General features: G+C 42.0%; 1 protein-coding gene across 1 annotated transcript; it reads left to right on the plus strand.

Annotated features, from left to right (window-relative positions):
* Positions 1 to 5,145: 5,145 nt before the first annotated feature.
* NUP43 (nucleoporin 43) lies at positions 5,146 to 14,660 on the plus strand. Its single transcript, XM_085055866.1, has 8 exons — positions 5,146 to 5,307; positions 5,697 to 5,819; positions 6,089 to 6,166; positions 7,076 to 7,253; positions 8,737 to 8,872; positions 9,772 to 9,923; positions 12,157 to 12,279; positions 13,576 to 14,660. Exons 1-8 carry the CDS (start codon positions 5,188 to 5,190, stop codon positions 13,788 to 13,790), a joined length of 1,125 nt encoding a protein of 374 aa, XP_084911992.1. The 5' UTR covers positions 5,146 to 5,187; the 3' UTR covers positions 13,791 to 14,660.
* Positions 14,661 to 14,733: the final 73 nt, after the last annotated feature.

Genomic DNA, 14,733 nt, shown 5'->3' on the forward strand with positions numbered 1-14,733 from the left:
TACAGGAATTCCCAAAGGGCAGCAAGTACAGAGAACAGACAGACATTGTAAAAGCAAAGCACAGAAATACTTAATTGTTTTAAAGGCAAAAGACATTTTCTGTTGTTAGATGCAAGCAAACTGCTTTGCTTTCACATAGAGAGGCTGTTGGCAGGAAAATAGCTGGACCATGTTTAAAAGCATTCCAGGGATACTTACCCCCTTGGGAGACCAGAAACACAAGAGAAACCATTTACATACAAACTGATGCTGCTTACCAGGACCAGCTTGAATTGGGCTTAGGCTTGTCCCAGAGCACCAAGGGTGAGCCCACATTTCTCCCTTAGGAATTTGCAGTTCTTGCTCAGTCACTTTCTGACTGAATGTAGCTATTTGCCATGTGCTTGACATGACTATTCAGAGAATTAAAACAAGTGTGGGCCTTCCTTAGCGATATCTGGGGTGTTTTGGATGGATACCAGGCATGTGTGAAGGAAACAGCACTTGGCTTGGCCAGCTTCCAAGAGTTCTAAGACAAGCCGAGTTGCCTCAAAGGGCCCTGGGAAATTAACATGCACCAATAGTGGCAGGATGCACCCATTTATGCAGTAAACAAACGTAAGAGTCCCTAAATCTTTCTGTTCTACAATCCCAGACCATGAGTCCATTTTTAAAACCTATTAGGAGCACATCCATTAACATAAAACTAAAAACAACAACATTCCTTACTGGAGTAAAATACAAGCAGAATTTTTTTTTTTTCTGGCAACCATCATTCATGTGGAACCTCTCCATTTGCTCTGATACTCAGGATTTCTGTACCCTACTCCCCCTCACTTGTCCAAACCAGTGTGAGCACCTTGGTCCCTGGATGCCCACTGTCAGTTGCAGGCACCTCCATCTTCCACATGTAGAGCCATCTCCCTAGACTCTCCAAGGAGCTGCTGCATGGACAGTCCTCTTAGGGAAGAGGCACAGGAATGCCAGCAGCCAGAGTGGGCCATCATTTGATTGTTCTGACACGAAGATCCCACTAACTGTAAGCATGTCGGCTCTTTCTCCTTTGCTGCACATTCACCCACATCCCAATCCTCTAGCTGTACTTACATACATTTATATATAAACCTCTCCAAGCTACTATTTCTGTTTCATCCCTTCCCTCCCACCTCATAAACCCATTAGATTTTTTTTAAAAATTCTTTGAATTTAGAGGGAATTTAAAAAATTGCTCATTACTGTCTGCTCCCATCTGCTTCTGCATGTACATACCACAAGCAGAAATTTCCTTGTGAAATGTTCCTGCTGTACATTTCCGCAGTTATGTCCCAAACCCTACGCTAATTGGCTCTTCCACCTACACTCACTCCTCTCCCTGACTCCATTCTGGTTTTTTAACTTAATCACACTCCTTCATCTAATTTCTTTTCCTATAAGCTCAAGCCAATTTGGCGTGTACCTTCCTTTTGTATTACCATTTCCAAAGTTTACATTATTTTGACCTCTGCATCCATGTTTTCACAGCTCTGTACTCAAAGATGAGGTGAGAAGGACTCAGTCACATCAGTGACTTTCCCCATTAGGGAGCAGCAGAACTGGGACCCCTTCATGCCAGAAGGTGAGCCTTCCAGATGACACCCCCACACAGCAGAACACCATCCCACAGATGGTGTGTCCAAGCAGAGCAGACCTGGGGACAGATATGATTTTGCCATCATGCAAAGTGACAAGTCAGGCCCCAAGTCAAGCCAGCCACCAAGTTTGGGCAACACAGCTGAGCACAGGCCCTCCTCCAGCACAGCTCGGGCGCAGAGCAGGGTGCCCCAGCCCAGACAGGAGCCCCAGCCAAGGGCAAGGCTCATGAGTGCACTCAGGGCCTGGCCCTCTGCTGTTACATCTGCTCTGCAGGACCCTGTGCCGTGACTGTAGTTGTTCAAGAGACTCAACTGGGCACAACTCCAGCTGTAAACATGTTTTGGCATCTCCAAATAACTTCCTTTAAATATTGTTCAATGATGATTGGAGAAAAGCAGACTATAAGCAAATTGAGTTCAGAATTAGCTTTATCCTACCCTAGTACAATCACTGATCTAGTTAAGTGCCTTTGTTCTCAGGCCCCCTGCCCTCTGTCAGAGAGACAGGCCTGCTTTCAGTTTTCTTCTCTTATACTCCTAGCTTTAACCATATTTAAGGGTAATCCATAGATGCTCCTTGTTGTCTCAGCTGATATGTTTGGACCCATCTCTTAGAGTCAGCTTCATCTGGACTTAACATCCCTTTTTGAAAGCCTCACAAACATTAGATGAGGTGTATTTTCTCCTGGTGCTTATTTCCTCCTTTTGTATGTTTATTTAAATCTGCTGTTATACTGAAATGATGTACTGATGTGCTTAGACCTGAGCAGCAGGCCTAAGCCAGAGTTGACTTACAGGATGGATCCTGGACACTGTGTGACTAACACCATCACTATTATTTAGCTAAAAATAGTTGACAAAGATGCTTATGCTAGCTGTTTATCACCTTGTGTAGTTATCTGCAAGAAATGCATAATTTTAAGAAACCTTCCCAACTGACATGAATAGAGGCTTGTTTATAGGATATTTTAGGGGAAACCCTCCCAGCCGAGGCCTGGGCTCTGGCCAAGCCCTGGCCCTGGCAGGTCGGGAAGTGTCACTTCAACTTGCTGATTTGGGCTATAAAAGCTGGACCCACTTTTGGGGCGAATTTGAAGACCTCACCTATGGGTGGACGCACCACATAGGATTTTCCCAATTCCCGGAAAGGGTTCTCCAGATCCTCGCTGCGAAATGAAGCTCCCCAGCAATTGCAGACTCTGGAGGATGGCAAAGTATTTAGGCAATTTGTGATATGTCTTTCTCAATCACTATCCTGTCTCTCATACAGTAATGATTAGGTGCATTACCTTGCTTACTTTTGCTTGTTGCTAAAGCCTAGAGTTTAGTTGTATTGGATGTATCATTTTACTTTTGTGTTACCTTAATAATCATAGTAAAATAAGACCATTCTTTCCATTGGTGTCTGTGTCCTTTAAATCGCCCCTATCACTTGGCAGAACATGTACTAACACAGTACACATCTTTCATAGTGATTAAGCAGAGAATATATTTAAAGGTTTACAGAGCAGCTCTAAATCTATCACAGCTCTCACTTCCGTCATATAACATGCTGCCAATATTTTCTTTGATAAATGTAGGACAGGGAAGAAAAACTGTGACTCTTCCTCTAAGTGAAAATAAGCCTGTATGTCCAACTTACTTCCCTTAATACTTCCTAAATGCTTTTGAACAAGCAATGCTGAGCAAAGAAAGAAATCATCCAAAAGCACAAGGTAAAAAATAGACACAGAAATCACAAACTAACCAACAAAAATATTTGCCTAATAAAACTTTTCAATAAAACCAAAGTGTTTTCTCTTCAACCTTTAGCTGTCTGGTCTTTAGATGTATTCTGAGGCTGCCTATTGGCATTTTCTTGTAAGTGTTAGAAGAATTATCTGAAAATACTCTTGGAGTCAACAGTGACTTGCAGAATTGCTGTTAGCAGTTTAATAAAGGGTGCCAGAACCACTTGCTACTGCAGAATAACAATGTTGCTGCCAGGTGCAACAAAGCTGTTTTAAGGAATGTTTGCAGTATGGTAGACTACTATAGCATACAGGTTTTGGAATATGTTCAGTGTTGGATTCTGTTGAACATAATTTTGGAAAAAAAAGCTAAATGAAGTTCAAATGACGCATGAAGCACATAAAATATTACTGATTTGGTATCCCACCTGAGGAACTACAAAACAGCATAGCAGACTTGATGAGGAACTCAAAAATGCTGTATAGAAGAAATCTGGCAGATGCCTTTAGCAGGAAAACTGAAATAACACAGGTGACAGTTTGTTCAAGCCACTGTTAAGTCCATCTGACAGAACCTCTGAGACCTGGCAGCATCAGCTTTGGGAAAAAATGCAGCAGAAAATAGAGTTGTAAAAATCTTTGTAAGAAAGTCCCTTGCTGGACTGTCATTCCCCTCCGAAATGACAACTGACAACATAATTATGTCAGCCTTTAGTTTATTTTACAACTAACCTCTGAACTATTTATTGCATAGTTGTTTAGGTCTCAAGCAAAATACTAGAAAGGAAGTATATGTGTGCTCCTGTTTTATTTAAAATGCTATTTTGGACAAAAATTTATTCTGTTTATTTCTATACAGGTAGGAATCTGTCAGAACAAGGACACTACCACTCAGAAGTACATTGTCATGGTTCAACCCCAGACAGATATTTGGATACATAAGCCCCACAAAACCCCTCATCCCACCCCGGGAAAATGGGGAGAACTGGAATAAAAAAAGGTAAAAAACATGGGTTGAGAAAATAACTTATCTTTTAATAATTTTAATAATTGACATTAAAGACGATAAATAACCTATCCCTGGGCAGCAATTGGTCCCTCATGGCCAACTCCCCCCAGTTCATATACTGTATGTGGTATTCTATGGTATGGAATATCCTTTGGCCAGCTTGGGTGTCCTGGCCACGCTCCCTCTTGGCTTCTCGTGCACCTGCTCACCGGCAGAGCAAGGACTGAAAAGACCTCTCGACTTAGGGCAAGCACTGCTGAGCAACAAGTAAAGCATCGGTGTGTTATCAACATTATTCTCATACCAAATCCGAAACACAGCGCTGTGGCAGCTACTGGGAAGAAAATAAACTCTGTCCCAGCTGGAAGCAGGGCATACTTAAAAGCCGGTCTAGACCAGAGATGCTCAGTCGCTGTGTAAGTCACTCATTTTGAGAAAACAGAAGTTAGTGCATGTCATGCAAAGGCGGCACATAGGCACAACGTTTCGGGGGGCGCGGCCCGGCCGAGCAGACAGGTAACACAGCGGCACGTTCACTTCTCCTGTACTCCCTCCTCTCAGGACCCGACGTGCGACTGACGCCGAGCCGATACACGCCGGTGCGGCGGCTAGCAGGACCCGGGCACAGCACACCCCCTGCCCCGTCCTGTCCCGGTAACCGCGGGCAGCCGACGCCGCGCGGCTCCTACACACGTCGGGACCGCGGACACCGCCCCGCCCCAGCGCGCCCCCGAGCCCCGGCGCGCCCCCGGCCTGTCCCTCCGCGCTCGCCGTCGCGCCGCAGCCAATCAGCGTGCGGCGCGGGGCGGGCGGGAGCGGGCGCGGGGCGGGCGCGGCCATGGAGGACGTGAGCGCCAAGTTCGTGTCGCAGAAGATCAGCCGGACGCGCTGGCGGCCCCTGCCCGCCGCCGCGCTCCAGCCCCCCGACCTCTTCGCTACTGGCTCTTGGGACAACGAGGTACCGGCCGGGCGGGCCCCGAGGCGCGGCGCTACCTTCCCGCCGGGGCGCGGGGCGGGCGGCGGCGGCACCCCACGCCGGCTCGGTCCCCTGCGCCTCCGCCGCTCGGTGCGGGAGAGCGGGGCCGGAGCCCGCCGTAAGCACTTCCCGGCCCGGCAGTGCCGCCCTTCGCTTGACCTGCCGTGCTCGCGTCCCTAAGGAAGCAGTGGGACCGCCCCGCCGCCCGGCAGCGTTATCCCCCCGGGCAAGCGTTCCCTCCGGCCGGCGGCGGCTTCCTCAGGAGCGCTGCGCTGCCCGCAACCTTGCCTTGGCTTGCCTTTGCTGAGGCGTATTGCTAGGTACTTTCAAAAGCGTTTTCGAGTAACTGTGGTGGTGTTGTTTCCGTTCAGGATAATAGGATCTCCATTTGGTCTGCCGGCGACCTTGGAAATGCGGGCCTCAATGGTGAATATCATGGAGAACCTCATCTGCTGTGTGACATCCACCACAACGGTGATGTTATGGATATGCAGGTAAAATAGCTGTGTTGAATACATCCGTATTTTTTAAGGACTTGTCACTTAGGAGAAGATAAGTGAGAGTGAGCTGTCAAAATGCTTAGATTGGCCAAATATTCTTATGAAGAAAAGTGACAGAACGAATCGATATTGCTCTGTGGGTTTGGTTTTTGTGGGTTTCTTTTTCTTCCCCTCTGCCTACCAGTAATTTAGGTTACTCTAAAATCAAAATTATTGCCTTGGTACTAACATTGACTAATAGCATTCTTATTATCTCTCTCTAGTTTTTGGATCAAGAGAGAATTGTGGTTGCCTCATCAACAGGAACTGTAACTATATTCCGTCATCATCAAAATAACCAGGTATGTAACATGCACTGGCTTTAAGATGCTATTCTGTGTAATACAGGCCACTTTGATCATAGCATAAGAAACATCTGCCTACCAAAAGTTATTTCTTTCTAAAGGCTGTTAGAAAAAGCTTTGACTTTATACATACGAGGAAAGAAAAAGCATTTTGTATACATGCTACATAAACTAGATTCCAGAGCAAGACAGACTGGGGTATCTCCTTGTGTGTATCTGTAACCAAGCAGCCCATTCAGTGAAAATATACTTTAAGAGATTAGAGTGTTTTGGGGGAGTGGGCATTAATGGACTTGTACCTGCCTTATTAGAGTTTTTGCATTCTTGAATTAAATGACTCATGTTCAATTCTAACAAATTCATGAATGAATTCTCATGAGTGTCACGTGAAGGAAAATATATAAACTCTGTAGTCTTTTGCTTTGATTATAATTCACTGAAAATAAATGCATAATTACTTTTTTATATATGTTCACAGTGACACAGTAAAGGTGAATGTCTGTTGACAGTTCGGTGTGGTATTTAAAATAAACTAAGTTCCTTGCAATCAGGATCTGGATCTGACCTTTTATTTTCTAAGGGCCTCAGTTATTTTCCCCTGTTCTGGGGAAAGATTGAAGACATCAACCTCCTGAAAACCATTTTAAAGTCTATAGTGTTCTTTCAAATTGCTAGGTCATGTGAAAACAGTTGTTCGGGGACGAAGTAGTGTTTCATGGAAGGGTTATGTGCGTAAGAGTTGCTGAAAATTCATGTTTGTATAGGAGGCTTGTATAGGAGTCTCTCATTCCCATGAGATAGGGTGGCTTTCCTGGAGCTTGTTTCTGGTTGCATGAGTATTCTGGAAGGTTTGTTTTATCAGGTTCATTACTTAAGACCATAATTTCATGTTTGGTTACTACTTAGACATTATCTGCCAACCACCGGTGGGAGAAAGCCCATTATCATGTGGATCAAGACACATCTTGTGGTGGAGCAGCCTGTACCGGAGTTGTCTGCAGCAATCCAGAAATTGTCACGGTTGGAGAAGATGGTAGAATAAATCTCTTCAGAGCTGACCAAAAAGATGCAGTAAGAACTATAGGTATGCCAAATAACTGTTAAGGTTAGCCACACAGTGCAACCCCTCTCTGGTTTGGAGGGGGTTGTTCGGTTTTAATTCATTCAGGTATTTGTAAGTTCATGGTTTTACAGTAAAAGTTGGAGAGGGAAGAGAGAGAACATCTTGGAAGATGCTCTCAGGTTCTTCAGGATGGAGTTCTATGGTGTAAGCAATCTGCTTTACTGATTCCAAATTCAATGACTCCTTGACAGTTCCCAGGCACTGAGCTGAACCCTCAACATGTCTTAACATGAAGATAGAACTCTAATATCTAATTCAATAGTTCATTCAAAGGAATGCCTTGGTATTTTTGTTATTGTTTAGTGGATTTAAGAGTACAATACCAAGTTGATAGATTTGTAGTCAGTTAAGGTAGGAAAAAATCTCCAAAATGAGATATTATGTGAAAATCTTTTGGAGCCATGAAGATGTATAATTGCTAAATCAGTTAGTATTAGTCTGTCATAAATTATTGAATCCTCTAGAACCTCAGTGTTCAGTAATCTAACATTTCTTTTTAATGGTGTTTTGGTGAGTTTTTTCTTCCCTGTGCTTTAATTTAAACAATTGGCAGAAAAGTAATTCAAATATGTGTAACCAGGCATCAGTGTAACTTTTTTTGTCTCAGTACCAGAAAATGTTTCCATCTTACGCAGAAAGATAATAATTTACCTGTATTTTCAGTGTGGGCTTACTCAAAAAATTTTCAAATATTTGAGGTGAAAGTAGACTTAATGAAGTTATCCCATCATAATCAAGATGAAAAGTTTATATATAGTAACAGAAATAAAATATAAGAAAATAGTGTCTGTTTTTTCAGAAGGCCTCTGAAGTTTTATCTCAAAGCTGTGAATTGTTTGATATTGTAAATTACTCTGACCAAAAGAAGCACTGGAGAAAATGACCTGAAAAAAGAGTCTTGCTATTTAGTTATTAACAAGCACAGCATAATTCAGGTTTAACTTGATGTCACACTGGCCATTCAGAAAAGGTCTAAAAGTTGGTGAATTAAGTGTTTCTGTATAAAAGTGCTTAATGTTTTCAGCCAGAGTTATTGTTTCTTGTGTTCAGAACTCCATTATGAAAAGCTGCATAGGTGCTTCCTGTCAGTAGGTGCTGGGGATATAAAGAAAACTTCAGAAAACCATAAACTTGGCTGAACTGATTCCTCTTCTGGGAACTACAAAAAGAAATCTTACAAATCAACAAGTAGTCTGTTAGCACCAGAGCTGATTTAATACAGCTTCTTACAGACTTGCCTCAGTAGTGTTTGCTATAGTAAGCAAGGGCTCCTTTTTCACAGGGTATTTGGAGATACCGGTCTGTCTCTGATGCTCAAACTGCAGAGCTTATGAACGTGTTTAAGCAGCTGTGTTCTATTCTCTTCTTAAGAGTTACTTTTTAGCAATTAAATTGAGACTAGCATTCCATTGGTTTACCTGAATGCATTCCTCATCTCTTGCAGACAATGCAGACAGCAGTACACTCCATGCAGTGACTTTCCTTCGCACAACTGAGATCTTGACAGTAAATTCAATTGGACAGTTAAAAATATGGGACCTCAGACAGCAAAGAAATGAGCCATCTCAAATATTTTCCTTGTAAGACCTCCACTTTTTTACTTATTTACTGAAAAGCATGTGCTGTTTTATATAATCTGATTCAAATCTTTCCTGATAGCTTCCTTACAACAGGATGGTAAACTACTGATTTTTTTAAGCGGATTTTAACTTCCTTGGTATTTAAATAATCAAAAGCAGACCACTTAATGGCTGAACCACTGTTGTGACTAAGCAATGAGTTTAGCTGGTCTGTTTTATGATTTAACTTTTGAAGGACTTGTACACTTGTACATTTGCTCTTTTTTGAGAAAAAAAACCTTCAATCCTCAACCCAAAACTCTTTACCTGTTTATATTTGCTTTTCTCCACAGGCCTAATGTAAGGTTTCTGGCATTTGGAATGTATTTGAATGGTAACTTTGTGCCTTACAAGTTACTGTGAGAAAACAAAATGAGCTAGATTTCAATCCTGTTGTTGTCTGTAATAATTCCCGTTGCTATTGTTAATAGGCTGTGGTCTAGGTACCTGATTTTGTTAGTGCCCAGTCTCCCTTTGTAATTCTTAGTATATATTTAAACTGTAATTATGTCATACACTTCAGAGTAATCTTATTATTACTGTAGATATACACAGACTATTATTTGTATGCAAGGCTCTCTCACTCCTGTAAAGCTGTCAGATGCTGTGTAGATGTCAGATGTGTACCATAGGGCACAAAACGTGATCCTCGTCCGATTGTAGCTTCATGTTACTGCCATACCTCTGGTTTCCACTAGGTGTCATGTGCCTTCAGCCTGGGGTGATCAGATGCTACAGGAATTGAAGGTGCTGTTGATACTGGTACCTTGCTTGTCAACACTCCTAGAAAGGGAAAATAGAAGCTAAATAAAAAATTCATGTTTAGGTTATTTAGTTGGTTTGTTTTTTTCTCTTTGCAGGGCAGGGGACAGAGTTCCGTTGCACTGTGTGGATAGGCATCCCAATCAGCAGCATATTGTGGCCACAGGGGGCCAGGATGGGATGCTGAGTATATGGGACATCAGGCAGGGTACTATGCCAGTGTCCCTGCTAAATGCTCATGAAGCAGAAAGTAAGTATGTGAAATAGAGGGGGAGAAGAAGGTGGCATTTTAGAGAAGTTCCTGATTTTTGTAAAAATAAGGTGTTGTAACTGTGGTAGAAAATAATCACATACTTGCTACTTCATTGAATCATAGAATGGTTTGGGTTAGAAGGGACCTTAAAGCTCATTTACTTCCAACCTACCCTGCCAAGGGTAGGGACACCTTCCACTAGACCAGGTTGCTCAGAGGCCCATCCAACTTGGCCTTGAACATATCCAGGGATGGGGCATTCACAGCTTCTCTGGACAACCTGTTTCTGTACCTCACCACCACAGTAAAGAATTTCTTCCTAATATCTAATCTAAACCTACTCTGTCAGTTTAAGGCCATTCCCCTTTATCCTATCACTACATGCCCTTGTAGGAAGTCCCTATCCAGCTTTCCTGTAGGCCTCCTTCAGGTGCTGGAAGACTGCTGTAAGGTCTCCCTAGAGCCTTCTCTTCTCTAGGTTGAACAGTCCCACCTCTCCGAGCCATTCCTCATATGAGAGATCTTCCAGCCTCCTGATCGTCTTTCTGTCCCTCTGGATTCATTTCCAACAGATCAATGTCCTTATATTGGGGACTCCACAGCCAGATGCACTGCAGGTGTGATCTCACAGGGGCAGAGCAGAGGTGCAAGAATCCTCTCCTTCACCCCTCAGGCCACATGACCTTTGAATCAGCCCAGGATGCAACTGGCTCTCCAGGATACAAGTGCGCTTTTCTTGGTCATGTCCAGCCTCTTATTCATCAGCACCCCCAATTTCTTCCCAGCAGGGCTGCTGTGGATCTGTTCACTCCTCAGGCTGTGTTGATACTGGGGGTTGCCTGGACCTCAGTGCAGCACCTTGCACTGGTCTTGGTAAACTGTATGAGGTTCTTATGGGCCCACTTCTCAAGCTTGTCCGCGTCCCTCTGAATGGCATCCTGTCCTTCAGGTGTATCAGCCACACCAGTCAGCTTGGTGTTGTCTGGAAAATCGCTGAGGACTCTAGGATGCATCTCAGAGATCTATGTGCATTCAGGTTCCTTAGGTGATCATGAAGCTGAGCTTCTTTTACAGTGGGAAGGACTTTGCTTCCCCAGACCCTGTCTTGCAGCCCACTCGCTTGAGAGGTATGGGAAGAGAGGTTGCCGTTGAAGACTGAGGCAAGAAAATTGTTGAGTAGCTCACCCTTGTCCTTGTCCAGTGTTACCAGTTTTCCAGCATTGATTACTGGGGGGCGTACGCCTTATTTGAACTCCCTTTTCTGGCTGATAAACCTGTAGATGTCCTTCCTGCTATTCTTTTCATCCCATGCACTTCCAGCTTCTTGGCTTTCCTCACTCTATATCCTACACCTCTATACTCTATAACCTTCATCTCTATACTCTTCCCAAGATACCTTCTACTGGTCCACGTGTTTTCATACGTTTGGTTTCCTTCTCTTTATATGAGACTGTTCTTATCTAAAAGTAAACTCTATCTAAACTAAAAGTAGACTTAGTAAGCAATTCTTTAATGAGCTGTTAGATGCATTTTATCAGAATGGCTGTGTTTCTAGCAGGGTAGGTATATAAATAGTCATGGAAGGTGGTGCTGTGTTAGGCAGATAGGGTAAAGCAGAATGCAGATGCTAACAAACTTGAAAACTGAGGAAGAAGGGGAGACTCAAGATAGTACACATAATTTGGTGCCTCCACAGTGCTGAAACAGCTCACGTTCCTGGTAACTACATGAACAAGACAGCAATTAATTTTATGCTGAAAATTTCTTGATTTGATGCTACAATTGTATTAAAGGAGTAAAAATATTTCTTGATATAAAATTTTACTGACTTGAATGTCTTCTGCTGTTCTGGTATTTAGACAAAAAATAATGTGTGTCCTGGGAAGGAATGCCTGCTGTGTGCAGATTTAAACTTAATAGCAGGGAAGATGGCATGAGATAGTATGCAGGATGCCTGAATTCAGATAAGACTTCAACAACTTTCACAATACTGAAAATGCAACAAAATAGGGTTGTTTTCTTTTTTTTCCTTTCCCCCTGCCAGCAGAGAGAAAACTACAGTATGTAACTAATGATGGGGCTTTGGGTTTCCTACCCACGCACAATTAAGAATGGAAGATTTTGATGGAGGCATTGGTTCTTGTAAATGTGTGTCTGCATCATACTGTCCAAATGCATTGATAGAAGTACTTGAGACTTGTTCTGAAGTGGCTTTGTTTGATACTTCCAGTGTGGGAAGTTCACTTCCATCCCTCCGACCCTGATCATTTATTCACGTGTTCTGAAGATGGATCTCTTTGGCACTGGGATACTTCCACAAACGTATCTGAAAAACCATCTTTTCTTCATCAAGGTAAGAATGTTTGAAGTCTGTCTGCACTGAATTGTCAGTTGGTAACATCATTACAGTCAGTGTTCTCACATGACCTAATTAATAACACAAGCGTAATACAGAAAATAAAAAGCCGGTTTCTTTTCTTGGAAAGGAAGCCCTGATAAGCACTTGAGGAAAACTACTTATAACAGTTGTGCAGGGGTTTTAGTGGTCTGGTTTTGTTTTTTATAATTTGCTACCCTCTGACCAATGTGTGAAAGGACACAGCTGTGATTTCAAAGACGGTGTTCACTTAAAAATCATCTGTATGTAGAAAAGACACAGAGGCAGCCTGACTGACATTATTGAGAGTCTGAGGGAGAGACACTAAGTGAGAATACCAAAATAATTGATAGGTTAATGAGGTAGTGAAGTTATGAATTTACAGTTGAGGGTCATAATTGGAATGTTTTAATTTGATTGGAATGATTTAATTTAATTTAATTGGAATGTTTCATTCATTTAATTGAATGAAACTGGATCCTTTTGCATGGTGGCAGGATTTTAAAGTTACGATACTGATTTAATAGAAGCATTTATTTTCACAGACTGCTACATGCTTGCCACTTTAGTCTGTAAACAGTGAGGAAACTTTCCGATGTCACCTGTTGCCTTTGGTTTCAAAGTTGTCCTTCAAAGTAAAGTTTCATGTATGGAAATGATAGGATTGCTGATTCAAGTGCAATCTGCATGTTTTCAAGTATATGAAGTATAAATCCTTTAGAATCACTTCAGACACCTGCTAATCTTACGCTGAGTGACAGTTCTCATAGTGTGAGACTTCAATTTGAGTGTGAAATGTTATGTGGAAAAAAAAAGTCAAATATAGGTATATCACTTGGTGCGGAGTAAGTAGGGAGAAGGAGCAGTAGGAAATTAGTGTTATTGAAGCAAAACTGAAAACCCCAAATAGAGCAAGACACTTTATAAAAAGACTTGTGTTCTTCTGTCCTTGTTTAGTATGTGGCTAGAAAAACTGCCAGGTACTTACACTGTTCAGTGAGATGAGTTCATAGCTGTTGTGATGTATTTATCTTAACTGAGGGCAGAGCTGGTAGAAAGTTTCTGTAATCACTTCAAGTACTTGATTTTTTAAAGCTATTTTTTCCTTAATTTACCAAATAAATGACATCTCAACTAATCTGAAAGCTGACTTAAATGTAAAATTATATCTCCATTATGTCTGACCCATATCTACTGTGTTTCTCCAAATGCTGAGAATATATAAACTAAATTGAAACTTCTTTCCTTGTCTTTCCTCTCTCCTTCTTTCAGGAGGAAGAAGCACTGCCTATCTTTCCCACAGTACTATTAACCAGTCTGTAGTAAGTGCCTGGCTAAGCAATGATCCTACCAAAGACCGCATGGAAATCACCAACCTAATTCCAAATCAGACTTTGTCTGTGAATAGTTTAGATGTTCTAGGACCATGCCTAGTATACGGTACTGACGCAGAGGCTATTTATGTGAACAGACAACTTTTCGCATGAAATGACTGTGGTATCCCTTTGAATTCTTGATCAGCTTGAACTCTGTTGGGAAATGTCAGGTTCATTCTTAATGCTACTCGTTAGTCTGTTATTGGCGTGTGCAGGAGAGGCCTCGGCTTGGTCCTGGTACTGCAGAAGAAGTGTGAGGTACCTCAGATTCTGACAGCTTGTTGATGCTCCAGGATGGGTAACTGAGCAAGCTTACATGCCATTTCTTCCTTGCTGCCTGCTTGGTTTTGACAAGCAGGAAAGTAGTCACTAAGGGCAGGATCTTTGCTGTAAAGTGATGTCCATAATACACATGCACATAAAAACCCAAGGAAAGGTAAACCCTGGATTTTTATTTTTCCCTGTAAAGATATTTTTCAAGTATTATTTCTAAAGCAAAACTGTGGGCTTCTTGAAAATTCTTTTTATGTCACCAGAGAGAGGTAGGGTTTTTTTTAAGCTGAGTTTTTTTATACATATATCTAGGGGAACATAACTTTTAATGTTAGTTCATGAGAGTTGGAAGGAAAACTTAAAGCTATGAAATGTGAAAGATTCTATAGGAATCTAAGCATTCTAGCAACATTATTTTGAATTATTTACAGCTTTATCATGGATGCTGCATGTTAAAACTTGATAATGCACCGGTAAATCTCCCAACAGAAAAATGGGTTTTATAATTAAGAGGTCATAATTGACGGATGTGTTGGCTGTGTTTTCAGGTGTAAGAATAAGACTTCCTAAACTTGAGACATAGTCTTTCTCAAAAATTCGTATCTGGTTTATTGAAATCTTTGAAAAGTTAGATTTTATTATTAGCATTGTACCTACCTTTTGTTATAAGGAACCCTTTCTCTTTTTAATAAAAAGTTTTGCACAAGAGTAGTGGTCTGATTTACTAAAATAATTCGAATAGATGTGCTTGCAGGCACTTACTTGATTGATCCTGGGTATA

This window comes from Lichenostomus cassidix, chromosome 3, assembly GCF_008360975.1.
Source record: "Lichenostomus cassidix isolate B80296 chromosome 3, HeHo_3.0, whole genome shotgun sequence".
Taxonomy (NCBI): Eukaryota; Metazoa; Chordata; class Aves; order Passeriformes; family Meliphagidae; genus Lichenostomus; species Lichenostomus cassidix.